Source organism: Podarcis tiliguerta (genome assembly GCF_965153285.1).
Source record: "Podarcis tiliguerta genome assembly, chromosome: 4".
Lineage (NCBI taxonomy): Eukaryota > Metazoa > Chordata > Lepidosauria > Squamata > Lacertidae > Podarcis > Podarcis tiliguerta.
This window is the reverse complement of record NC_139537.1, coordinates 93775381-93803190: the sequence shown is the minus strand read 5'-3', so window position 1 is coordinate 93803190 and position 27810 is coordinate 93775381. Positions and strand designations below refer to the sequence as shown.

The 27810-nt window shown below is 42.8% G+C and overlaps 2 protein-coding genes across 47 annotated transcripts in view; one reads left to right on the top strand and one right to left on the bottom strand.

The window, feature by feature from the left end:
- Positions 1-27810, bottom strand: part of LOC310675380 (mediator of RNA polymerase II transcription subunit 22) — a 241906-nt gene that overhangs the window by 96055 nt on the left and 118041 nt on the right. The gene's annotated exons all lie outside the window — the stretch shown is intronic.
- The window catches only part of LMO7 (LIM domain 7), a 151140-nt gene that overhangs the window by 53783 nt on the left and 69547 nt on the right, over positions 1-27810 (top strand). For 36 of the 46 annotated variants that reach the window (XM_083435765.1, XM_083435747.1, XM_083435768.1 and 33 more), the window contains exon 5: positions 16137-16243. In XM_083435765.1, the coding sequence (XP_083291891.1) occupies positions 16137-16243 (107 nt within the window). Of the gene's footprint in view, positions 1-15524; positions 15577-15629; positions 15833-16136; positions 16244-27810 lie in introns of those variants that run through there. The other 10 variants (XM_083435742.1, XM_083435737.1, XM_083435736.1 and 7 more) reach the window with 6 other exon arrangements.

Below are 27810 nucleotides of genomic sequence, written 5' to 3'. Positions count from 1 at the left end.
ATTCCAAAGAGCGTCCAGGGATCGGGAGGAGCAGCCCATCTTCTGGGGAAGAGAATCAGCGTAGCACCAGTGGAGAGGGGGGGGGCAGCTGGGGGAAGTGGCGAGGCGGTCTCATGACTCCTTGCCTGGGACCAGCGGGGAGAGTAGGGGTCCTCCGTTGCCCACGCCCTCCTTGCGCAGAAGGCTTTCGCGCAGAGAGAGTAGGAGAAGACTAGGCATCAAAGAGCTTCTTTGCTGGAAGAAGTTTAAGAAACGCCCACTGACGGATTCTGCCAGCGACTGAGTCTGCCACGGGTGAGTGGCGTCCGGACAGAAAAGGTTCACTTTGGCAACCCAGCCAGGTGTTTGCACCCAGCCGGGGAGATAGGCACCTGCTTACACACGAGCAACCCCTAGAACCATTACAGAAATGAATTATTTTAAAAACAAAACAAACAAAGTTCCCTCAGGTGAAGCAGTATTTTAATGCCTTGGACATGGTAGGTAGGATTATTTTTAGACCAGAACCCATAGCATTCTTCACAGTACTGTTTGTCACTAAGCACATTTGAATGTTATTTCTCTTGAAAATGTTTGGGGAGCGATTGAACGTTTTGAATCGGGCATTGTGTACTGCAGGAAGGGCAGCATTCCAATTAGCAAATTCCATCTGTGTGATGCTCTTTACATAAAAAAGCATGCAGTGAAAGCTGGGCTTCTTAAGCTGCAAATAAGATGCGCATCGACTTGTGAAGCAAGCATTTCCACAGGAAAACTAAGAGTGTGTTGCTGGGGTGGGGGTCAAGGAAGCTAAACTAAAAGACAGATAATATGTTCTGATGTATGCATATCTAGGGCAAAGTAAAAGCCCCTCACAGGTGAAGGAAGTAGTCCTTGCCATTAAAAAACCCCCACAATAATGCATGAGGGCATGGAACCAAACTTTTGAAGCAAAACATGCATTGTGGTTGTGTTAGTTAGCTACACAAGTACACACAGTCCCAGCTTGGTTGCAGAGATAGTCTGCTGTGACTTGGCATTGTATAGAAATGACAAGCAGAGGAAAAATGTAAGCATATGTCCATATACATCAGGAGTGAGGGCAATGCAAGGGCCACACTTCTGGGCAAACTTTCAAGGGCCCCATGAGCAGGCAAAAATGAACAGAGCAATAAATTACCTGTGTATCACTGTGTGTCTAGTTATGCACACATCTGTGTATCCTCCATCCCAACAAGAGGCGTTATCAGAATTCAAAGACACAATCCAACCAGCTGAAAGGTGGGTGGGTGGGTTGCCAGTGAGGGAAGCATTATGGGCTGGCTGTGTATAATAATAATAATAATAATAAATTTTATTTATATCCCGCCCTCCCCAGCCGAAGCCGGGCTCAGGGCGGCTAACAACAATCCAATAATCAAACATTCTAAAAACATTTCATTATAAAAATTAATTAAAATCAAATTAATGGCAACCGTTAAGCAAAATTCTGTGCAGGTTGCCAGAGGAGGGAGTCAGGCTGCGCCCTGACCAAAGGCCTGGTGGAACAACTCTGTCTTGCAGGCCTTGCAGAAAGATGTCAGGTCCCGCAGGGCCCTGGTCTCTTGTGACAGAGCATTCCACCAGATTGGAGCCGCAGCCGAGAAAGCCCTGGCTCTAGTTGAGGCCAGCCTAACCTCTCTGAGGCCTGGGACCTTCAGGATGTTTTTATTTGCAGACCGTAGGTTCCTCTGTGGGGCATACCAGGAGATACCGTAGGTACGAGGGTCCTAGGCCGTATAGGGCTTTAAAGGTGGGGGAATGATGGGGGAATGTCCTGAAGATCAAATGGAGAGTCCCTGAGGGGCCATATTTGGCTCCTGCAACTGAGATGTCTCCCCCCATCCCCTGCTGTACATTTCCCCCCCCCCTATACTGTATGTGCTGAAGATTGTATCTCTGAGTGTTTTGTTAGTGCAGTATATGTTCCATGCAGCCCACAAACAAATTTATAAATGGCAGCAAGGTCCTTTACAACAGGAAGGGTTTTCTGTCCCTGTGCTAGACAGTTGAAAACTTTACATGAACTTTCCTCTGTAGTGCTATTGTGCACACTTGCTGCATGTGGGTGTGCCCTGAGCTGTTGGGGATAATGTTCGCAGTGGAAGCACAAACAAGTCAACAAATGGTATTTGTGGATGATTAAACACAGCAGCGGAGCTAAGGCGTTCAAAGGTCATTGATGCCATAAAGGGTAAGCATACTTTTGCCTGCCCTGTTAAGAGATTGTTCTGTATTGTGTTTCCTGCTTACCGCTGGAATTGCAGCTGGAACCACGGCAGGTCTGAACCGCAAACCAGTTAAGCCAGAGCAAATAGTTTCTAGTGGGTGTAGCATTTTTGAGCATCAGGGCCCTGCAGTGTTTTCAAGCTGAATTCTTAGTAAATGTACTCCTGGCTTCAGTGTAGGAGGCAATGCGTTGGCAGCCCTGGCAATGGGCGGATGAGGAATGTGCAACATTTGCCCTGCCCTTTACACTTCCTGGGCAGCTGTCTAGATTCAGGCAACTTTTAGCCTGTATTTCTTCTCCAACTCTGGTTTGACAAGTGAGTGTTTGTGTGATGTGCCACCACGGCTGTTTGTCAACGTTCCCCTCTGTTAACAAAACTACCAAGTGTCAACAGAAGCACATACTCCAGAAGACTGTGCCGTTCTACAGAGTGATGTGTGTTCTGAGGTTGATAGCAATAAAAGCAAGTATCAACTGTAGCAGCCTGTTCACAGGAAGCAAATGCAGGAAAGGTTTAATGGACTGAAAGAAACCTCCAAGCTTCAAATAAATCTCTGCACCTGTTATGTTTTCAGATAATATGATACCTTGAGAGTTAAACTGCTCTACTTCATTTCACATTGAAATCCTTTACCTTGCACCTGAGGCACTCTAAAGAAACTAAGGGAATCGTAGGTGGTAGGCATTCTTAGTTGCCAATATCTCCCTAAAGTTGTCTTCTCCTAATGCCCTACTCTGGCATTCTTAGGTCATATTACAAACTTTTGTTATTACAAAACTAAGGCCCGCTAAAGGGACACGGGTGGTGCTGTGGTCTAAACCACAGAGCCTAGGACTTGCCAATCAGAAGGTCGGTAGTTCGAATCCCCACAATGGGGTGAGCTCCCATTGTTCGGTCCCAGCTCCTGCCAACCTAGCAATTCGAAAGCACGTCAAAGTGCAAGTAGATAAATAGGTACCGCTCTGGTGGGAAGTTAAATGGCGTTTCCGTGTGCTGTTCTGGTTCGCCAGAAGTGGCTTAGTCATGCTGGCCACATGACCCGGAAGCTGTATGCCGGCTCCCTCGGTCGGTAAAGTGAGATGAGCGCCGCAACCCCAGAGTCGTCCGTGACTGGACCTAATGGTCAGGGGTCCCTTTACCTTTAAGGCCCGCTAAAGTACCGACCTCAGCTCATCCCTTATTCCAAAACACTTTTATCAGTACCCTTATATGAGACCTTCTTGGGCTCTTTCTGCTTGTATCCCAAAAGGAAGTAGGTTCTAGGGGTGGGAAAGGAGCCAGAGAAGGCACCACCAGAAGACTGTTAAACTGAAGACATAGAGATATTTTTTAAAAATCAACCCGGATCATACATCAGCCTTCCTGATCCCGGTACGTTCCATGTGTTTTGAGCTACAACTCCCATCAGCTGTAGTCAGCATGGGGAATGGTCAGGGATGATTATAACCCAAAATATGTTTGGTTCACCAGGTTGGGAATAGTTGTGTTACACAGCAGTAATGTCTAAATGTCAGTAACCCATCAGAAGAGTTGGATAAGTCTTTTGAGGCTCTCTAGTTCAACCTCCTGCCTCAGTTTCAAGCAATTTCATGCTGAAATATCTCCAATAGATATATTTTTGTGCACATCCTCCGCTAGGTAACTGGTCCCATTGTCACACTGCTGTTGCTGTCAATAAATTTAGAATCATGGAATTGTAAGGTTGGAAGGACCCAGAGTGTCATCTACTCCAATCCCCTGCAATGCAGGAAAACCTTCAGCCCACACCTATAATCTTTTAACTGAAGCTCGTTCGTTCTTGTCCTATATGTTTCTATAAGATCCTTCTAACTACTGCATATTCCTCTCTCCCTCTGCCCCCCATGGCAACATTTTGTAAATTTATTCATTATTCAGTCATTTCCAATGCAGACCACTTTTCACCACAGGAGGTCAGAAAATGGTTTGCATTTTTTTTGTTTTGTCATCTCTTTCACTATCTTAACTATTCTAAACCCTGGCTTTAAAAGGGTGATAAGCACAGACATTTTGTATCTTTAGTAAAGGTAAAGGGACCCCTGACCGTTAGGTCCAGTCGGGAACGACTCTGGGGTTGTGCCGCTCATCTCGCTTTACTGGCCGAGGGAGCCGGCGTACAGCTTCTGGGTCATGTGGCCAGCATGGCTAAGCCGCTTTTGGTGAACCAGAGCAGTACATGGAAACGCCATTTACTTTCCCGCCGGAGTGGTACCTATTTATCTACTTGCACTTTGACCTGCTTTCAAACTGCTAGGTTGGCAGGAGCAGGGACAGAGCAATGGGAGCTCACCCCGTTAGGGGATTCAAACCACCGACCTTCTGATCTTTAGTACCTTTCCCTAAATCAGACCGGGAGGGAACTTTCATCTTGGCACAGTGATACCTAAGGTTTGCAGGTCTTCCAAATCCTTCCATCTGATGGAAGGGGATGTTTCTGTTTCCTGTAGTGTGTTCACTTAGCCCAGGGAGCTATTTGTCAGCTGTGCAGCCCCTGTAACTGAGAGAGGCAGCTGAAGCCAGATCAAAAGCAGGTTTGCCAAGGGAATAGTAAGTAAGTGGCTGAACTGGTGAAAGAAGCATTCGGCTCCCTTTGCCCGATGAGTAGAGCCGATTGCCCTGATATGTAACTTAATATTAAATGCTGTGCATCCCTCTTCAGTATATAAAATGTATGTGCCCAGTTCAGCACCAAGTAAAGGAAGAATTATGTGTCTTTTATATGCTTGGTTTGTGTAATTCTCCATTTTTAATCATGTGGACGGGCAAAGAGCTATGCATAGTGTGAAAGTGTGCCCCAGACATGAAAGCTGTTGGCTTTGTGATGTTGTCATCGTGAGCTACTTTTAAAAGACAGTGTAAAGATTTAAATGTACTGTCTGACCTTTGAGATTTACTCCCTGTTTTATATTGGTTTGAAGTGTTGGACTTTGCCTTCACATGAGGTCTTCCATCCCAAATACTATAACTGTGTCTACAGTAGTAGAAGTGTGATTTGACTTACAGTTTGTGCGTGTGCAAGAGAAAGAGAGGGAGATTTTGAGTTTATAAATTATACCCTTGCAATATCTCTGCTGGCTTTAGATGCAACAGATTAGGGGAAGCTGGCTGCAAAAGAAGGCAGAAAATGTGGGAGGAGAGTTACAGTTTAGTTGCACACTCTACGCGCAGGTTCCCCTGGCCTCCCCTGTGCTCAGGTAAAAAATTATGTTCACTGCTAAACTTGTTACTACGCAGTGGTCTACTTAGGCCTTCTCTATCAAAGTTGCATCAATCGTGAAGAAAAGCAAATTTGGTCCTTCTCCTTTTTACATAGATGGAATGTCGCAGTCAGCTGAGATTAGTGTCTGGGAATTCTGGGCTTCCCACTCATGTGACCAGCCGCCTGTTTCTCTCCATGCGCCATAAAGATAATTAGTAATTCTAATGCCTGTGTGATGAATACTTAGTCACAAAGGCTTTTTGCCCTCTGAATGCAAAAGCCAAAGCCAGCTATTTGTTGTGTTGTTTCTAATAAACGGGGTGTGAGTACCAATGTGCAGCTCTGACTTGGTTAACTACATGCACCTCCAAGCATGGAACTAAATTACAGTGGTACCTTGTCTACTGTTCGCCTCGTCGAGCGCCCATTCTGTTGACCGTCCGTGGCAAACCCAGAAGTACCAGAACGGGTTACTTCTAGTTTTGCCACATGTGCAGAAGCACAAACCGCTCCGCGCACATGCGCAGATGCGGCACTTTGCCCAGCGTCCTTTTCGGCCAGCAACCAGGGCTCCAGAACGGATCCTGGTTGCAAAAGAAGGTACCACTGTAATTGTAGAATGCATAAGCTTTTATGGCCCAACATGATAAATTCCCTATGTATGAAAAAGCTAATTTTATAACTCTGTAGATCTTGAGATTGTAGTCTGGAAGTATCCCTCACAATTTTGATTATTTATGATTCATAGGAGTTGAAGGGAGGTAAACACACACACACACACACACACACACACACACAAAATACAAAAGTGGCAGTAGTTCAGGTAATTCCAGATCATGAGAAATTTTTATTTTCTTCCTTAGACTTAACATTTATTATGTGCTCCAATGTTTGAAAATGATCGCTATGTTTTAGTCCACATCTGCTGTAAAATTTGGGGCATGGCCATTGTGAAAAGTTGAGTTATGCTGCCACAGAAATATTAGTTAATGTTTGAAACATATAAACTGCCCTATTCCCTGTTTTCTGCAGGTGGATTTTTTTGGTCCAGGAAATTCTCCTTTGTTTCTAATGCCCTTTCTGAGACTTGCCTCTAGACTGAACATACTTTCTAATGAATGAAGGTTTTAAAATTTATTTTAAGCAGCAATTTCAAAAAGGAAACACTGTTAAGACTTAGTCTTCCCCTGCATTTTTTTTTTAACCACTGAAAGTTTTTGGTACACAAGGTGTGCTTTTAAAGGTCAGCCCCTCACTCTCAGCCTGAACTTCCTCACAGAGCTGTTATGAGGATAACGTGAGAAGGAGGAGATCTGTATTTACACCACCATGAGCCCCTTACAGAAAATGTGGGGTGTTAGTAGCCACTGCTGCTACTATACACTTCCTAGTTGGATCTGTATGTGTCCTGGTTGTACTCTACTACAGCACTGCACCAGCGGCCCTTCTTTATAATTAGGGCAATTGCTTCACTTTCTGATTCCAGCCAATTGGGACCATGCCAGTATGGAGCCAATCATGTGTAGCTGTATACGAAAGTCACAGCTCTTGAAGGGATTGAGGAATGAATATTGGCCTCTTGCCGACAAAGCAACTGGGCAGAAACATTTGTCTTCGCATGGTGTGCTGGCAGAAAACTGCTCACCAGAACAGCATAGAAAGGCAAGAATGCCAATCTGATTATGACCTGTAAAAAGAGCAAAAAGTGGACAGTGTCCTTTGGGTGGGGGGGAACACTGATTTATGTGAAATCCACACACACCAGCTTTGGCTCATCGGTAATAAGGACAGGTGGGGAAAGTATAGACTAGGGGTGGGGGATGGGGAATGTTAACTTGTGCATATAAGCATTATTTTGAAAGCAAATTAATAGGAACTGTACACTTGATTGAAGATAATGATACACCAGTGTATCAACTTGGAAAAGCATAAACTAGTTTTTGTACTGTTGGGTATGCAAAAAACACTTTGGAGATCTTGCAGGAAAGTGAATTGTAAAGAGAGTTGTGATAAGAAGTTGGGAGAGTTTCTTTTTATTATTATTATTATTATTATTATTAGTTTCAATTCATTATACAACATCAAACATTAAAACAACAAAAAAGACCAACAAAACACCCCCCAAAAAAGAAACAAAGAGAGAAAGAAAAACATTACATAACATAAAACACCAACAAATTAAACTTACAGTAACTAAATAACTAAATCACACAACAATAATTGACTTCCCTTCAACTCGGTTTCGGAATGTGTTACAAAAGATTTTCTATCTGCAGTTTCGTTTTCTTAAAACTCTTTGCGTCGCAAGCGTTATATCGAGCCTACTGTGATTTTTAGATTTTTTACATCTGTTTCAATATATGTCATAAATTTATTCCTTTCGTTATTAAACTTTGTACCTTTTTGGTTTCTTATTTTCTGTGTCATTTTTGCCAATTCTATATAATCAAATAGTTGGGAGAGTTTCTGTTTCTAGAACTGCATTTTATGAAATTAGTAACGGCACCCTTGTTTGCACATCGCATTGAAACATAGTTAGAAACAAACATTGGTTTAACTTGAGTGAGCAGCATGATAGGCAGAACTTAGTGTCTTAGTGGCTTGTCATGACTTCTGAACTTAGGCTTATGCCTTGTTCTCTCCCTTCAAACCAAACCTTGGCTGGAAGCCGGTGTGGTTTACTCTCTCCCCTCCCGCTGCAGTCATTTGTGGCAGGAGAAAAATGAACAAGCCCCTCCCCCCTCCCCATGCCCCCTTCTTCTGCCTTGACTGGCGTAAGCTGGCAGGGTTTTCGAACTGGTGGTTTTGCCTCAAAGGAATTCATAGGATTGCTCTGTAAATATTCCAGTGCAAATACTTTTTTTTTTTTAACTATATTTTTATTCCATTTTTTCATGAATATTAACAATCCAGCACATTTCCGATTAACATATTTACAATTTTAAGGACTTCCCTCAGCTTCTCTGACAATCATCCGTTTTTAAAATTTTTCTACGCATTTCTCAATTTTCATATCACCTTTAAATAAGCATATACGTAAGAAAGTAAGTAACTAAATAAGCAAATACTTTTGGCTATTGGAATCTGAGATCAGCTTTGAGATCTTATGCAGCATGTAAAATTAACCGGGCGCACTGTAGATTACTTAATTAATATGTCAGACATGGTAAATCAGATTCCCAATTACTTTACGGCACCATAACATTTACCAATTCATTTACCCCCAGAACATATTCACAGGGAGAAGACCGTCAGTGCCATTTTTAAGTAAAATCTGCTGTTATGAACTGTCCGTACACGTGTGGGGGGGAAGAGTCTGATTTTCCTTCTAGATTGAACATGGTGTTGCAAACGGCACAGATGGGGTGGCTGCCCATATTCTAGTCCAGCTGATCTCTATCAAAGGCTTCCACGAGAAATCTTACAGATTGTTAGAGTCCCCAGCTTCAGGTTGAGCTGAAAACAGGTTGTCTGCTGAAAACAAAACTGAATAATAAAAAAAAATCAATTGAAGATGGGATTTTTAAAATTCACATGGGACACTAAAAGATGCTTTGGTTCCTCAGTCCTCTTGTACAGCTAGAAGCAGGGACATTGGTAGAGTTAATCTTGCTTTCCATGAAACCTGCCTTGTTATACAAAAACCAAACATTGTGTTGTAAAATTAATTCTGGCCAGTTACTTAACAAGCCAACTTCAAATCATAGGTTATGAAGCTAGCTTGTTAAACTAAGCAGATTTAAACACACAAACAGACAGACAGACAAACAAACAAACAAACAAACAAACAAACTAGAGAACCTGGTTTAACTGTAGTGCTAATCTGGGTATCCTTAAACTCTGCCAAAGGCATCCTTGTGACAATGCAGGAGAGGGGAGGTAGCTCTTTCCTGCTTTTCTTTGCAATGTTAAACCATGGTTTAGCATCATGTGTGAATGCAGCCGTTTAAGCACCCTTTTTTGCTTTATCTTTATGAATCTCCAGTCTTAACATAAATATTGCTAGACCCTTCTGATTTGGTATTAAAGCTCATGTCCTTAGAAAAATCTCTTTCACGCAGCCAAGAGTAGAAAAAGATGTGTGTGTTGTGTTATGTGGGTGAAATGTTTTAAAAGGAAGGGATGCCAAAATTCTGGGGCGGTGGGGGATTCTACATAACAGTTCATAACTTAGAAAACTTTGAGGCACATGACTTTGATTTTTTTAAAATGAAAAGTTGAGAGTGTTAATGTAATTATAAATTATGGTTTTTAGAATTTGTCTTAGAAGGTGGAGTGGTCTTTGCTGTTTCACATTCACTGGTAAATATGGACTCTGTTACTAAATATTTGAATTGGCATATTTGCTTCTAATACTGATGGGTATAGTAATACAATGTTCTTACAATGTCATGATTCATTAGATTCTACTTACGTAGCTCTTGGTATGCCCAATCCCTTACGTTCCCTTGCCGTTTAAGTTTTGTGAGGTATTAAAGGAATTAAACAAAAATCTTTCTAATGCAACTTAAGGTGGTCAAAATAAACACTGAAAGTCATTGAAAAAGGATGTGTGTATATCTAACAGCAACCTTTGGACTCGTAGACTCTGTGCATATATTTCATGCTAATTAATTCATACTCATTAAGTCTAGTTCTGGTTTTGCTTGCATAACACTGGTTTGAATAGTACATAAACCGGAGTGGCAGGCATGTAAATAATGGTAGAAAACAGTCCAAAATATGTGTTGGAAGATTGAATCTTCTTATGGCCTGGAGAAACTCCTGTAGTTTTTGCATCATAAACTAATTTAGTTTAGGCTTCCTCTTCAAACCTAACCTCCCACCCACCCCGCCTCTCTGGTTGAATGTTAAAGATGTGCCATAACTTGTATTTCTGATACTACGTAAAAGCTGTTTGTCCCAGCCGAATAATGCAGTGTTGGTACTTTGGGGTGTGCAGGCTGGAATTTATATTTGTTACATAAGGAGAACGTATGACTCCCCTCGTAAGTATTTGTTTAAACAATAAAGAAAGCAAATATACTGAAGAGCTGGGAGGGTTCTGCCCAGATAGAATTAACAGGAAGCCAAGGGTTTTAGACTTTGTTTCCTACATAATAGATCTACGCTCTCTCTTGAGGATTTAAGTTGGTTTTAATGTTAGCAGTGTATACTTGGATAGAATCAAAACAAGTTGTCCCATAATTTGAGGGATGACTTTTCTCTTAAAATCACAAGGAGCCTATCATGGGTAAATCTGGCTGCTGGAATAAGCCCCCTTCATCCGCTTGTGCCCTTCTTTTCTGGACTTTGCAATTCGATAATTGGAATGGGTGGAGAAATACAGCTTTTGGCACTCATATATGCAATTATACAAGCACACAAGAGTGAAATTGTAGGTCTTGGTAAATAATAATTCTGTGTGTTGGGGAGTCAGCATTAACAATGCTGCAAATCCATGGAGGGATATCTCGAAATATTGTGGGGAATAGGTGACAGTAGTAGCTCTGTGTGCACAGAATCCTAGAGTTGTGCACAGAATCCTAGAGTTGGGAGGGACCCCCAGGGACATCTAGTCTAACCCCCTGCAATGCAGGAATCTCAGCTAGATCATACATGAGAAGACCATCCAACCTCTGCTTAAAAACCTCCAAGGAAGGAGAGTCCGCCACCTCTTGTGGAAGTGTGTTCCACTGTCAGAACGTTCTTCCTGTTGTTTAGCCGGAATCTCCTTTCTAGTAGCTTGAATCCATCGGTTTGGGTCCTAGCCTCTGGAGCAGATGAAAACAAGCTTGGAGAGGGCTATAATATCTCCTCTCAGTCTCCTCTTTACCAGCAGGATTTTCTGGGCTTAGTAGACTGCATGCAGATCAGCCCCTTCACCCAATTTAATAATAATAATAATAATTTTTTTATTTATATCCCACCCTCCCCAGCCAGAGCTGGGCTCAGGGCGGCTAACACCAATAAAATCACAGTAAAAACATAATAGGGGGGAAAGAGAGGGGGAGGGAAACACAATTTAAAATACAGGTTAAAATGCAATTTAAAATGCAGCCTCATTTTAAAGTAGCCGATAAATCAAGACCATAAGGGGAGGGAAACATAAGGGTCAGACCGAGTCCAAACCAAAGGCCAGGCGGAACAGATCTGTCTAGCAGGCCCTGCGGAAAGATATCAAATCCCGCAGGGCCCTAGTCTCTTGTGACAGAGCGTTCCAGCAAGTCGGGGCCAGTACTGAAAAGGCCCTGGTCCCATAAGTATGTGGGTCCTACCTAGGCCGCATAGGGCTTTAAAGGTAAAAACCAGAAGAGAGCACAATTTTGCATAGGTTTTGCATTATATGCAAATATATGTCGTCTTTCACCGGGCCTCAAACCTCTCACAAGCAATAAGAATGTGAACAGGTGAGGCTTTTCTCAATTATAGTTTCATAGTACAAAATACTTTAACCCATTCTATTTCTGCCTACCACCTGGCTGTTAGAGCTAGAAGAGCACTGTTCTCCCCAAGTGCCAACTCTAAGCCGTTCAAAGAACTCAAGTTTCATGAGTTGCAAACCAGGCAGGTTACACTAAGTCAGGGGTAGTGAGCCTTTTGGGCTCCACACGCCAGATCATTATGAGATCCTAGCCTTGTAGGCCAAACTTGACATGTGGGCAGGGTCTGGCATCACTATGATTGAGTGCTTGAGGCCTTTTTTTGTGCTTTAAAGTGACTTGCTCATGCAGCCGATCCAGCTGGCTTGGCTCTACCGCCCATCAGCTGATGGGTGGTAATTCTGAAGTCTACTTTCCGCAGGCACTGGCTGCAGGGAACTTGCTAGCACATCCAGTTTAGCTGATGGGTGATAAGCCAAAGACATACTTTTCAGGCTCCTGATTGTATTCTGGCAGCTGCACCTCCCCCTGCCCCACACATGATGTATGACATCCAAGTTTGAGGCAGGTGGGCATGAGCCAGATATTCTGCACCCTTACCGTATGTCTTTCCTCAGTTTGATCTTAGGCTGGCAATACCACACTCAGTGGAAGGTCAGGCACAGTATTTCACATCGTGGTTGGGGCTGAGCGGGTGCGGCAGGAGATCAAAAAGCATCTAATATTTATAGCAAGATTCAGATGCCCATACTTGGGTAAATTCAAGAGTAAACTGTTAAAAAGTAAGCAGTATAATTGAAAAGCATTGTTGTGGTTATTCATCCTCTTCCTGATAACTACAACAGTGTTATCTGCACAGGTCAGACAACTGCTCATTCCCCAACCCCTTCTTTTTTGTCAACAAAAGGGACTTGAGTCTTTGACATGAATGCCCCTTTTTGTGTTTATAGGATCAGGAACAGCCCACTGCAAGAATACATCCATTCTCCTCCCCCCCCCCATGGGAGGAAATAAGTTAATCACATGCTGCATTTGTAGCTGCATTTCCCAACGAAAGAAAAAGAAAGAAAGAAAGAAAGAAAGAAAGAGGGAGAGGGAAGTCCCAATATGCCAAGAGACTTGATGACAACATCTGTCTGCACTGCAGGGTTGTCATATACGTTTAGGGCCCCACCCTGGGCCGGCAAAACATTCTTAGTATAGCAACACTGAGCTACTTTGCACGAATGATGTAACCCATGATTTACCCACCACAGCCATTTCTCCCCGCCCCCAAAGTATGGTATTATAATGATGGTTTTTATTTGCATTTTGGGACGCGGGTGGTGCTGTGGGTAAAAGCCTCAGCGCCTAGGGCTTGCCGATTGAAAGGTCGGCGGTTCGAATCCCCACGGTGGGGTGCGCTCCCGTTGCTCGGTCCCTGCTCCTGCCAACCTAGCAGTTCGAAAGCACCCCCGGGGGCAAGTAGATAAATAGGGACCGCTTACTAGGGGGAAGGTAAACGGCGTTCCGTGTACAGCTCTGGCTCGCCAGAGCAGCGATGTCACGCTGGCCACGTGACCCAGAAGTGTCTCCGGACAGCGCTGGCCCCCGGCCTCTTGAGTGAGATGGGCGCACAACCTAGGGTCTGTCAAGACTGGCCCGTACGGGCAGGGGTACCTTTACCTTTACCTATTTGCATTTTATTTGATTTTATAAGTTCAAAGCAGAGTAATTCGGTGTGTGTGTGTGTGTGTGTGACATTAACATATGAGAGTGCTGGAGGTGAATTAGTTAAACAGGTTACCCAATCAGAACCCAGGGGGGTGGAGTCAGAGGGACTATAAAACCAGCTCTGGGAGGGGTGAAAGGGAGGAGTTTGTTGGGAGTTGGGTGGTTGGTTGGAGTGGGAGTGAATTGGGATAGAGTTTGTGGGGAGGTTGAGTTAGTGTAGCGAAATAAGTTGAGTCAGGAACAGTTAGGAGCTAGGAAGACAAGTAAATATCTGAGAGGTGGTTTAGTGAGTGAGAGCAGGTAGTGGAAGTTATAGGTCTGGATAGGCACCCCATGATTGCAATTGACCGATACCGTTTATGAAACCACACACTTGTTAAACTGCAATAAATAAACAGAAGTTTATGTTCCAATTTAACCCTGACTGGACTCAGTAGTGGACCAGGTAGGGACTGGGTGGTGGCAGCGAGAAATCAAATGGTGGCACAGGGATCAATAGACGGTGAAACGTCCGGGGACCCTGTGTGGTCGCCACAGGGGGGCATGAAATTAACCCTGTGTTAGAGCAGGAGGTCTTGTCTTTGTTGCTGCCTTTTGCTTTCAGGTGAGTGTGCCATTGCCAGGCCGTTGCTACACATTGATCAATTATTTCTCTGGACAATATTCACCTCTATACCAGGGGAAATTGGGGCTAGGAATGGGCACAGCTTCAGAATGAAGCCCCTTCCCGTTGCTTGGAGAAAACAGATTCCTAGATCATTTAAAGTTATCTGTAGCATTCATCACTCATAGCTCTGACATTGCTCATTGGCTAAAAGAAGTTTGTTTTATGAGGGTTAAAAACCCATGAAGTCGGGTTGTGGTTCCCTTACCAGTACTGGGCCCAGTGCAGCTGCACCCCAGTCAGTAACTGTAGTACAAGGTTCTAGCGGATTATAGAATAGATTGGTGCAAAGTAAAAGAATCCAGGGTTGTTGATCAAGGCGCTCAGTTAACTTCCCAGTTGCCACTTAGTAATCGGGTAAATGATGCAAATATATCTGAAGAATACACTGCTCCAATGAGGTGAAATGAATGTGAAATCAAATATCTAGTGCTGCTAAGTAAAATCCTGAGTATCTAGTATTATTTGTGTTAAATTATTAAAACCTGAGTTATTGCCACCTAAGGGTCTAGCCCAGAGGTTGCCAACTCAGAGCTCCAGATTTTGAGCTATTTTTTAAAGCCAATCTGTAGCTTTACCTATTTATTAAACCTAGTGAAGGAAATCAGAGCTGCAAATGGTGAGACATTTGGACACCAAGGCTACAGGAATCCCTGTGGCCCCCAAGAGCTGCTGTTTTCGCATCCCTTCTTGTGCACTTTTCCTGCATTTGTCTCATTTCCTAGGCAGAAATTCAACAGGTTAAACCTTTCCTCATATGTATATAAAATTATGGAAAAAATTCACTGCGATTGTACTTTTTCTAATTTTGTGTTATGCCGTGCCACCCATGGCAGATGTTTTGTGACTGGTGCCCCCAGCGCTGCCTCAAAATCCAAAAAGATTGGTGACTCTTGATGTTGCCCCTTATGATCCTACACAGCAATTCCATATTTAACCAGGGCGATGGTGGATGAAACAACAGTATGTGTCGCGTTTCGTAGGAAGGGTTGACACTGTTGATATATTTCACTGGAAGTTCTCCCCTGCTATTGCTTTCAGATATCTCTTTCCTCCCATTATGCTATTCTTGAAGCACCTAGCCGAAGAGCAGGCACTTTAAAAGCTTCAGATTGCTTATGTCACAATCACAGACATGTATATTTGCATTCTGTTTCCCTTCCTGGGTGCTATTTTTACTAGGTATCTTTTGGAATGTACAGGCAGAAATTCTTTGGCCACTTTGGATGACGGGGTTTAACGTGGACCAGCCAGACGCTGTCATAAGTACACATGTAATTTAAACAAAAAAAGTGAGGACACGAACTGCAAAGTCTCCCTGCAGCTTTCGGTGCATGACTCAAGCAGCTGGCCCAGAGCAGGTGTAGTTAAGTCAGTGCTAAACCACACCTATGTTTTCCAGCTTGCCCAATGAAAACCACACATTTGTGCTGTGTCTTTTTGCTCTTGCCTTTCATTTGCTTCTTCTCGTATTAGCTTGCTCGGTAACCAAAGCCAGATTCCAGGTGCATTATTCTATGATCAATCTGTAATCATAGAAACAGAGTTCCTCCTCTTAATTCCTCCGTTGCCAACCATTTCTGGGTGGGTGAATGTCAGTAGCTGTAGTTATTTTTAAATGTGAGAGGTGAGGCTTGTCATGCAAAGCTGAAAAGAGGGCGTTTGTTTGCAGAGCTGACATCAAAGTGTAGATTGCTGCTTACTGGCTGAGCATTTTTGCTTTTGTACCTGGTAATCTTTAACGTGGTCTGTCAGTCACAGAGACCATTGCTTAACCAGAGGATTCATATGAAATATTGCTAGCATTTATGATCCAGAAGATTGGCATTCTGTTTCTCCGCATACTGGACTTTGAAACTTCGGCTAAGCAGCTTGCAATCCTTTCCTTCACGTTGCTCAACTAAGCAATTGCTTTCCACTTCTCTTCACAGGATAATATAAATGTGTTTTTGAAAGCTTGTGAAAATCTTGGATTAAAAGAAGCTCAGCTTTTTCATCCTGGTGACCTTCAAGATCTTTCTAATCGAGTTACTGTCAAGTAAGTATTCTGTGTTTTTATCAGTTGACTTTTAAGAATATTCAAATGTGACTTCTGTGGTCCTGCTGTTCATGTATATAGGGATTTTATATAATGTTTCCTTTGTATGTTCAGCGTGGAAGCTGTCAGGCTTCTTTAGAGGTTCAAGCCTGTAAAAGCTGGGATTTAATTTGCGTCCATTTTTCTGGAGCAACTACCTTGGTACATTTTGTTTTTAAGTATTTGCTGACATTTAAAATGTGCCAAGCTGCTTTACTAATTAATGGCTGCATTGCTTGAAGATGCAAAGTCGTATGTTCAACAGTTCTTAAATGTGAAAGTAAAAATGGAAGCCTTCACTATAAGCTTGTAATTACCAGAAAGGTACTCTCTCTGTGTGTTTGCTATGCATGCATGTACCCACCTTTGGTCTAGCATTCAGATCTTGAAATCTGTTAACTGGAGAGCTGAACCCAAGGGACATACTGTGTTGCCTGTGGATATTCTGCTAAAATGTTGTGTGATACATTACTAACAGAGGTAATATTGTGTAGTGCAGAGTTGGGCAGACTGCAGGCTTGTCATATATCTACTTTGCTTGTTTTTACTAAACAACACCCCACCCCCAAGATTTAACAACCAGGTGCAAAGGACATAGATTTAGAATAAAAGAACTGGGTGCTTCTGAGCATATGCGGAGCCTAGGAACTTTTCAGCACCTGAACTGAACTTGTAGTCCTTTCATGAAAAAACTCCACTGTTACCCCAAGCTTTCTTCTCTTCAGCTACCTAATTCAAGATGAGGAGGAAGCACATTTTTAAAAAAAATGACATTGTTAAACAATTGTTCACAAAAACCCCTGGTGAGATACTGTAGGTTACCTAGAGATCTACCAGTAGGTCCTCATCTGCCCAGCCTTGTTAAAGTGACTAAGTTTATGTGTTATGGACTTAGAAGTCCTTGATTCCATTTTTCCTAAGCAGTTCATTGATCAAAGGTTGTGTTAAGCTACTAAATCTTGGCCACAGTGACCCGTCTGTAATATCAGGGTGATAACAGTGCCCTGCCATAAAAGCTGTTGTATGAATTACTGAAAACAATATATATGAAGCATTTGAGAGTGTTGAGAGTACAATATAATAATGACAATAATAAAGAATAATTTCATTATTCCTGAGGGCAGTCTTTCTCACTATTGGAATAGGTTTGAGAAGTCTTAGTGTGTGCAGTATCAGAAAGAAACTATTCTCATGAAAAGGAAAGCTAAGTACAGTGTGTTCAGGCTATGTATAATTGCTATTATTATAGTCTGTTTCACGAGATAATATAAATGTTAGGTCTTGAACAAATTATTCATTGCTTTCTATAATCTTGGAACTGCCAGAGCTTGCTTTACTATACGGCCAGGAGTTTCACTGAAGACAAAGTCCTTAAAACGTTGCCAAGAATTTTGTCGTTAACAAGTGTTACTAAGGTAAATACAGCATACAGGAAGTGTTTCCTGGGCTGTTAACCTGTGCTAGTGGTTACAGGTTGTGGAGAAGTAGGTAGGGCAGTAATCAACAAGGCAAGAATGTAAGGATTCGGAGAAACCTTTACCCTTGGTCTTTCAGGCCATTTGAGAAGGGCAATATGCGTGTAAATGCAGTTGCCAAGAATGTTAGTTTAAGAATGGTAAACACTGTTGTGAAATCAGCATTACTAAGCCTGCAGCAACCTGAAAACTCTACGAATCAAAACCAGCACTGCAAAAAACCATTTTGTTGATCGGTCGGATGATATGTGTAAGAGGTTATCTCCAGGTGGCCAACCTAGAGAGACTATTGTGCGGGTTCCTGTTCTGAAGGTTGGCTCTCTCTGCTGTAAAGGCAAAGCAACGATTCTGCAGACAAACTCCCTGACTGTTCCCTCCATCAGCCTTCCTGGGTCTTGGTGTGGCCCATTCTGAAAAGCATCCTGGTAGTGGTGGAAGAGGTCACATGCATTGTGTTCATTCCTCTTTAGCAAAGGGTTTCCCAAACCTCATGAGTTCATTGACCCCTTGATAAGCTTACAAAGCTGTCATCGACACTAACCCAAATGCAAAGGTAATTAAGTCAAGAAATACCCTCCATTCCTCACTGGCAATGGAGGTGTACTCTATGCATGTCCATGCCCTTTGTTTCCGAGGCTCATAGTTCCCAGTTATTATTATTTTTTGAACTGTGTCCTGTAATTACCGCTCACCCATTAAAGCGGTGGGCGGGGTTTGCAACCTGGCGCGGGCTTCCTGAGCCTGGGTGACACCCCCCTTTTTGCTTGCTGGCCATCGCTCTGCCCCCTCCCTGGCTAGCCAATCAGCTGCTGGCTGGGGGCGGAGCAAGGGCCAGGTAGGGAAGGCTCCAGCCGACCACCTCTCCCTTTCAGTCTCTAGGTTTTCCCCCTTCACAGACCCATTGACACTAGGGGGTCAATATCAACCACTTTAGGAAGCCCTGCTCTAACAGGAGCAGACTAGGAAAAGGCACGTCCTTCTAACTCTGCTGCAAATGCTGTAGAACTGTCCCTTGTGTTTTCTGTTGTCCCACATCCCAAAGAGGGATGAGATCTGTTACCTCAGCTGGGATTGTCTGGCTGGCTAATTTATCTCTTCCCCCACCTTCTGTGTGTGTGTAGGCAGGGGAGTGAGGGGAAACCAAGCTTAGTCTCTGTCATGATATAGATGCTGCCCTTGGGCCCAGAGTCTCTGTCCCCCCACCCGGAGCTTTAAGTATGGAGAATAGAAAGGAAGCAGCTACCATTGATGCCAGCCCATAGCTTGGCAGTAATGGCAATTGCCCCTCCTTCCTGCTGTGTGAGAGCCAGTGTGGTGTGGTGGTTAAGAGCGGTAGTCTCGTAATCTAGGGAACCAGGTTCGCGTCTCCGCTCCTCCACATTCAGCTGCTGGGTGACCTTGGGGCTAGTCACGCTTCTCTGAAGTCTCTCAGCCCCTCTCACCTCACAGAGTGTTTGTTGTGGGGGAGGAAGGGAAAAGGAGAATGTTGGCCGCTTTGAGACTCCTTAGGGTAGTGATAAAGCGGGATATCAAATCCAAACTCCTCCTCCTCCTCCTCCTCCTCCTCTTCTTCTTCTTCTTCTTCTTCTTCTTCTTCTTCTTCTTCTTCTGTGTCATGTCTTCTAGGACTTGAAGACAAATGAAGATCTTCAGGAGTAGGGAGGGGAGGGGAGACTCAGATGAATGGATTGGGGGTGGATGATTGACTTTCGCCTGATTATTTGCAAGGTTTCCCTGGATTCCTTTAAATGAAGTTATAGGAGTTTTCCCTTGTCAAGAAATGTTATGATACCCCTTCCACTACCACACAAACATTGTATATCGTCATGAATCCTGTGGCCAACATTGTGGCACTTGTCACAGTGGCCTAATGAAACTTAAATAATTCTGTTCATTAATAGTAAAGCTGAGTTCAGTTAATAAACATTTTGTGATTTACTGTCTGTGTACCCGGTTCCTTTTAGGTTTGCAAAGGTATTGATTAGCTTCCTAAAAACAAAAATATACTGCAGCAAAGCAACAATAAACCACACTACCTCTACAGTCTACAGTGGTTGTTTTCCTGCTGGAAGGTGACATGAGCTCATCTTCAGCTATAGTCACTAGGATATGTAATAAACTGAAACTGAGATCAGATAGCTTAAAAGGAAACAGTTGTGCAAGATATTCCTTAAAACTATAAGCATGAACTCTAGTCCAAAATGAGCAACAGGGATATGTAGTAATTGGCAGTGAAATTAATGGTGGAATGGTAGCTCAATTTGAGAACTGCTGTTATCGTTTTGGTATCTCTTACAGTTCTTGGAGTAAGAACTAACAGGCATTATGATGAGCTCGACATCAGACTCACAAATGAATATTATTTTCCTCATTAAGTTAAGCTGATTTATAATTACAGCAAACAATGTCTAGTAGCTGCTATCAAATGCAAAACAACAACAACAATGCACTACAATTAACAATTAATGATTTGTGCAAAGATTGTTTGCACAACCCGGACTAAGGCAAATAAATATATAATCAGCAGTGGACTAGTCCCAACATGAGACAATTATCTTCAGTTATTGACAGATCATACTATCAATGAAAGCATCATTACTCTCAGGACACTACCTCCTGAGAAGATTCTTTGTCCCGGTCCTAAAGAAACACAAGCACTATCACAGCTCCCATTAACTTAATTAGAATTTGCACAGCATCATGATGTATGTATGAGAAGTCGTGTAAGAAAATGACATGTCTGTTTCTCTTAATTGGAGCTTTCAAGCATGTCACAAACCTGTCTGGTGTTCAGCTTTAAATCATGATTTAAATTGGAGGGAGGGACAGTTACATACGAAATAACCATTTTAGAGTAACACTACATCCAAACCATACTTATATACCTCTAACAGTTATGGCTACCCCCAATTAATTCTATGAACTGTAGTTTGTAAAGGGTGCTGAGAGTTTTTAGGAGTGTTAACCAATATCAGTTCACAGTACTTTACACAGTACACTTTTCATAAGTGCGTTTAAGCATATAAAGGAACATTAGTCTTTGGAATTTAAGTTGAACGTTTCTTATGAGACAAACATTGTTTTCTTAAACTAGTGTTTGCAGGTATATCTGTAGCGGGCTGTTCATAATGGTGTTCAGAACCAGTTATTTTCGGCTTCAAAGAGTCTTCAGTGCAGCTGTGAGTTTCAGCGTAGAGGCTAAAGGGAGGACTCCTTCCTAAGTGCTACCTAGGCAGCTAGTTATGTTTGGAGAGTTGGGTGGCAAACAGCTAATGTATATTCTCAACCCCTGGAGGGGAGATTGAGAACTTCTACACCAATTGCTGCCTTTTCCAGCATTAGGATTGGAACTATATAAACACTGAAATTCAGTAAGTATGTGTTTAGTCATTTGGGAGAATGCCTAGATTTTGAGCTACTGAAAATAGTGTATAATTATTTTATTGGGACATGTTTTCTGTACGGTGGGTGAGGGGGAGGAGTTGAGTATGAATCTCTGCTTCTGTAGGAAGTAAATGTGCTTTAAGGTCAGCCGAGAATATTATAGGGTGCAATGTGAAACTCTTGCTAAAAATACTTGCAGTAGCATGGGAAGAGCTAAACAGTACATTTCAGACTCTTTAATTCTTCCTGTGACGCACAGTTTGGAAGTTTCAATGCCTTGTTACGTTTTAAAATTGAGACTTGTATAAATATCAAAACCATAGATTTGGAAACACTGGTATTGTGTAGTTCTGGAAAGAAAACTCACAGTAGAAATTCTTACATAAATCTGCTTTGTAGAAATTCTCTTTTTTATAGATTGAAAAATGGATCTATCTATGGACTGTAAAAATGAAAATAGATATTATACCCTTGCTTAGGTATATTTACTTACACACAATAGTATTTAATGCCTACAAACATCTGGTTCAGGCACAAGGGTCATTTAACCCTGTGCGTTGTTCCCATAGTTACCACCCAGATGCTTATGGGAAATCAGCAAGCAGAACATAAGTGCAACAGCAGCTTCCCCTCTTGAGAGTCCCAGCAACCAGCATACGGAGGCATATGCTTCTGACAGTGAAGGGCAGCACACAGTCATCATGACCACAAGCTATTGATAACCTCAATAGCCGCCTGGCTTCAGGGATCGCCTGAAGCCTCCGGAGCGCAGCGGGAGCTCCCGCTGTGCTCCGGAGGCTTCGCATTGCTTTCACTGAAGCCAGGAGAGCGAGACTCTCCTGGCTTCTCTTTGTTGGAGAGGTGCTGCGCAGCTTTCCCTCTCTGCACTCACTATAACAACTTCATGGTGAGTACTGGCACCTATTTTTCTAGGGAAAGAAGCACCGGACCTAAATTACTCACGTTCAGTGGGTCTGTTCTTGAGTAAAACTGAAGTAAATACCACCCTATAATTTACGTATGCAATGTATGAAGCACTTCCAACATTCAGCTTTGTTACATAGCTCTGGGTTTGGATAGTATGAGAGATAGAGGAAAAATCCGAGGTGAGCAAAGGATTGTAATACTCTAGTTTGTGCAGCTTCAGGTGTGCGTAATGGTACATATCTGAGTTAAGCATTTATGTCCTTCTCGAGTCATGTTGTATAGTTTTGGGCATTTCTTAATTAGTATTATTTCTTATATAAGTGCTTGTAGGTTTCATGTGTTGCCTCCCCATTAGTTTTATTCTCACATCCCAATCATTACAGGTGTATGATAACCTGAGTTCAGTCCTCCTTGAAATTTTGTGGTGCCTTTATCCTCCTGATTCACCACAGCTTCCTAGTGGAGTCATATGTGACCTTAGTTTTGGCAATAGATACACAGAGGCGAGATCCCTTTGGCATTAATGGTGGTCTTGTTCAGCCTAAACTTCTACAATATCACTAGATCAGGGAATGCTAACCTTTTTAGAGTTCCGTCCCTAATATCAGCCCCAAGAGTCCAGATAGTATCCACCAGGTTTAGATGCCTGAAATGCCCCAAACTGGGAACAAATTGTTGGCTTACTTCATCCAGAGTTGTTTGACTGTTTAGACTTGAGATGAGCATTCTGGTTTAAATTAAGAAAGATGAACTGGGGATTTAACTTGGAATATCAGAGCCTTAACTTATGCCAAAGAATGTGAAGGTTTGCTTATATAACAAGAATTTAAATTAAAATGGCCATGTGTGAATTAGTGAAGGTTAGGCTGAAGTGTTCTTCCTGGTAAACGTTTAATATAAAAGCAGCATATTTTTATAGCACCGCTAAGTTACTGGTCAAAAGATAAGGTGCTGTAATAACCCTGGGTGTAATTGCAAACAAGCGATAATACGGTACTTGAACAAACGAAGAACAGCATAAGAAGAACATTTATAAAGTTAAATTGAAAAAAGCAATCTGAGTGACATTCCTTTTTTTTTTTTTTTTTTGCTTCCTACGTACAACAAATTTAATTACAAAACTCTGCAGCATGCATAACTATAAAGAATAATACCGAATCTTAAATATTTACATAACTATGTAAAAATAAAATGAAGTGGGGAGAGATTACTAAAGCATAGCAAAGCAAAGCTTCTGAGTGAATAAACATATCAACAGCTACATAAATCATTCAAACATAGTATCTTCTTTGAATACTTCTGTCCCATGACTATTATTTACCCATGTATTAGAGATGTAGCATAAGCACTTGCCTGCTCTGTGGGATCATCAGATTAGCTGTATAAGTCAGTAGCTAAACATAGTGCAATGCTTTTAGAACGTTAAACATTTGGGTGCATTGGAAATAACTGATATTTACCTTGGGGGAGGCATGTGCTTGCCTTATGTCTATACAGCTATTATTTCGCAGTACTTTAAACTTGTGGTTCATTGGCACTGAGTGAAACAGAAGTTTAAGAGCTCACTTGAAAATCTTTCCTGGAGCCTGCTCTTTCAGCAAGTATGTATTTTATTTTCCTTAGTAAAGGGGAGGAACAATTTTCACCTGGTATACTTCAGCTCTGTATGCAAGGGGGGGGGGAGAATACAACTCTCTCCAACTCATGACTATATTAACAATGAACTTTAATATAGGCAGAATATAATCATGAGTGCAGATTGGTGAGTACAGTGAAGTGCTTCCCTTCTAAAGTTGCTCTATAAACTCTAGCTGTGTTTTTTTTCAGAAGGAAAAAATAAGATGGGCCCCAAATAGCACATGGTTGACACACACACCCTCCCGGAAATGATCTGCCAGAAACATGCTGGAAATTTTGTGTGCAACAGAGAGAGAAAGAGATTGCTTGGCTTTTGATGGTGGCTATTAGTACAGTGGTACCTCGGGAAAGGGATGGAGGTGGCGCTGTGGGTTAAACCACAGAGCCTAGGACTTGCCGATCAGAAGGTCGGCGGTTCGAATCCCTGCAACGGGGTGAGCTCCCATTGTTCAGTCCCTGCTCCTGCCAACCTAGCAGTTTGAAAGCATGTCAAAGTGCAAGTAGATAAATAGGTACCACTCCGGCGGGAAGGTAAACGGCGTTTTCTTGCGCTGCTCTGGTCCTGCTGGCCACATGACCCGGAAGCTGTGCGCCAGCTCCCTTGGCCAATAAAGCGAGACGAGCGCCACAACCCCAGAGTCGTCACGACTGGACCTAATGGTCAGGGGTCCCTTTACCTTTACCTCGGGTTAAGAACTTAATTCATTCTGGAGGTCCGTTCTTAACCTGAAACTGTTCTTAACCTGAAGCACCACTTTAGCTAATGGGGCCTCCCGCTGCCGCCACGCCGCCACTGCGCAATTTCTATTCTCATCCTGAAGCAAAGTTCTTAACCCGAGGTACTATTTCTGGGTTAGCGGATTCTGTAACCTGAAGCATCTGTAACCTGAAGCGTCTGTAACCTGAGGTACCACTGTAGATATTTAGTAAGCGGTCTCTGAAGTGGGAGGAGGAAAATAAGATGAACACAATCCCACTTTGAACATGGGAGACAAAAGGAAGTTCCGTGGTTGGGACAGACTTACCGTACTTATGTCAACCGGAAAATAAGTGGGTTGGTGATAGGCTCATAGAACCATTGAATTGTAGTGCTGGAAGGGAGCCCACGGGTCATCTAGTCCAACCCTCTGCAATGCAGGAATCTCAGCTAGATCCTACATGACAGATGGCCATCCAACCTCTGCTTAAAAACTTTCAGTGAAGGAGAGTCCAGCACCTCTTGTGGAAGTGTGTTCCACTGTCGAACGGCTCTTACTGTCAGAAAGTTCTTCCTGTTGTTTAGTCGGAATCTCCTTTCTTGTAACTTGAACCCTATGCTTCAGGTACTACCCTCCAGAACAGGAGCTTCCTCCATCTTTCATGTGACAGCCCTTTAGATATTTGAAGATCATTTGTGTTCCCCTGAAAATAAGAGGGTTGGTTATAGGCTTCCTAGAAAAGTAGTGGGATAACATCCCACCCTATTTGATCACCGATAGTAGTAATTAAGAATTTTTCTCTTGCTGGCTCCAAATACTAGAAGGTTTCTAGAGCCAGTGTGGTGTAGTGGTTGAGAGCGATAGACTCGTAATCTGGGGAACCGGGTTCGCGTCTCCGCTCCTCCACATGCAGCTGCTGGGTGACCTTGGGCCAGTCACACTTCTCTGAAGTCTCTCAGCCCCACTCACCTCACAGAGTGCTTGTTGTGGGGGAGGAAGGGAAAGGAGAATGTTAGCCGCTTTGAGACTCCTTAAAGGGAGTGAAAGGCGGGATATCAAATCCAAACTCTTCTTCTTATTATTATTTCTGGAATGGTTTTGTATTTATGCATGATGTGTTTTACATTGTGGTAAGAGGCTTTCCTGTGGTATGTTTGTAGCCACAATTCTAATAGTAATTTCAGCCTTTACATTGCATAATTATGAACTCGAAATGGAACATTCTCCATGAACATTGCTTTCAAAACGTAAAGTCTTATCCTTTGTTACAGTATGTGATGGCTGCTGCTGAGTCATTTTTATACATGCCCTTTTGCTCACTTCCTCCCCAGGGTTGTATCCTCACATGGAGTTTTTGAGGCCTATTTGTGAAATTCTTATGGATGACTCACTGGGTAATATCAGTTTCGCACAATCTGAATAAGTTGAAAACTATGCAGGCAACGGTATCGTTGGTGTTCCACCACATGGTTGAGTAATTTGAATGGCCGTATTTGCATACAGTATGCTGTCGGTCTTGGTACGCGAGTCTCATTGGGTGAAATGGTAAGATACCTGTATATATGCGGAAGGATCTGTATAATGAGAGGAAAATATTGTCCAATTCCCAAAAAATAAAATAAAAGGTGGCCTTATATTCTGTTTCTAATACTAGCTGGAATAGCTCACGTAGTATATAGGATATTTTTGGAAGTCTCCTAAAGCTTTGGGCAGGCGTGCTCCAAGAAATATTGTAAATACATGAATTAAAGGTGTTGTGTCTAGTGGTCAGACCAGAAACTCTCATCTCTAGAATCAATTAATGACCAGATTTAGACATAAAGAAAAAATCATGGGGTTGTGTCCAAATGGTTTCTTCAAACAAACAAACAAAAAGCAGAGAAACAAACTTTTGGCCTACCTATACAAAGAAAGCAGGCAGTTCTGTGGATTTTTATTCTAACAGCTATTTGAGAGGTGGTAGAGTGTGGGGGGCTTTTGTCTGGAAGGGGGCACTATAGTATGCCAAGCCCCTGCCTAATTCTATCAGCTTCATATTGTGAAATTCAACATCATTTAACTTAAAGGGGGTGCGGTTGGAGGCAGAGGAAGTTAAGGTTTCATTACAATGATTCTGAGAGTCCTTTCAGTGCAGAAAGAAGAGAAACGGAGGAAGAGGAAGGGTGGCAGGAAAGCCCATGAATCGGGCTGCTTCTACGGAACTTTCCCATTCTTTATTTTAACAAAAAAGAAAAAGGAAAAAGAGAGAGAAACGTTTTACTTTACCGGGGCAAAAGAACAGCTTCTTATCAGCTGCCAATGGTGCTATGCTAGTTAAACGTGCTAGGAGAGGCAAGCTGCAATCCTTTCAAATGCTCTGGTTGCCATTGCCCCAGGGTAGTAGTTGTCCTAGCACAAAAGCACAACTCTGCCCACTGCTAGAAGGACCCAGGTTTGCAGCAAAACTAAAATTTCAGGGCTCTTCCAGGCGACCTGTCTACCCAGTGTTCATTCTTACTTGTTTGCACAAAGCTAACATGGTGGTTAGACTGTCTCCGGTCTTTCCTGAGCATTACCGTATTTTTCGCTCTGTAAGACGCACCGGACCACAAGACGCACCTAATTTTGGGAGGAGGAAAACAAGAAAAAAAAATATTCTAAATCTCAGAAGCCAGAACAGCAAGAGGGATCACTGCGCAGTGAAAGCAGCAATCCCTCTTGCTGTTCTGGCTTCTGGGATAGCTGCACAGCCTGCATTCGCTCCATAAGGAGGGGAAAAGTGAGTCTTATAGAGCAAAAAATACGGTACCTTTGATTTGTTTACAGGGTAGTTTTGTGACAATGAGCATTCATTCTGTGTTGCTTGTGGGGTGCTTAACCCACACATATCATTGCATTTCCTCATCCCTTTGTAAACCACCAAAAACCATGGCGACACCAATGATTTCTGGAACCTGGAAGTGGCCATATTTCAGAGCAGCATGGAAGCTCTGTCGCAGGAACAAGAGAAGAGAGTGACTAGGAAACTCTGTGATTCATCAGTACAGCTACTGCAGCTCTGCTGAGTGGGCAGACATCTAGGTTTCTCTTCTTAGATTGAAGCCATCTGGCAGCCACAGCTTTTCAGCATAAGAAGAAAGAGCAGTCTGCCAGAATCTGGCCTTGAGGCATCAAACAGGAATCCAGCTGGAAAGGGTTTTACTTTGGTGGTGAGCTGGAAGGGGGCAGGAATAGCAGCAAGCAGTGGGCCAGTGGGAGTGGGCAGGCAAAGCTCTGCCACTTCTTCAATATGCTGCCTGAAGCAAGGGGCTCATCTTCCCTCATGGTAGGGCCAGTGACATGAAAAGTTCATGTGTGGTGACTGACGAGTAATGTGTTTCTCTCTCTGAAAACTATAACACAGCGATCAACACAGTGGCGTAGCGTG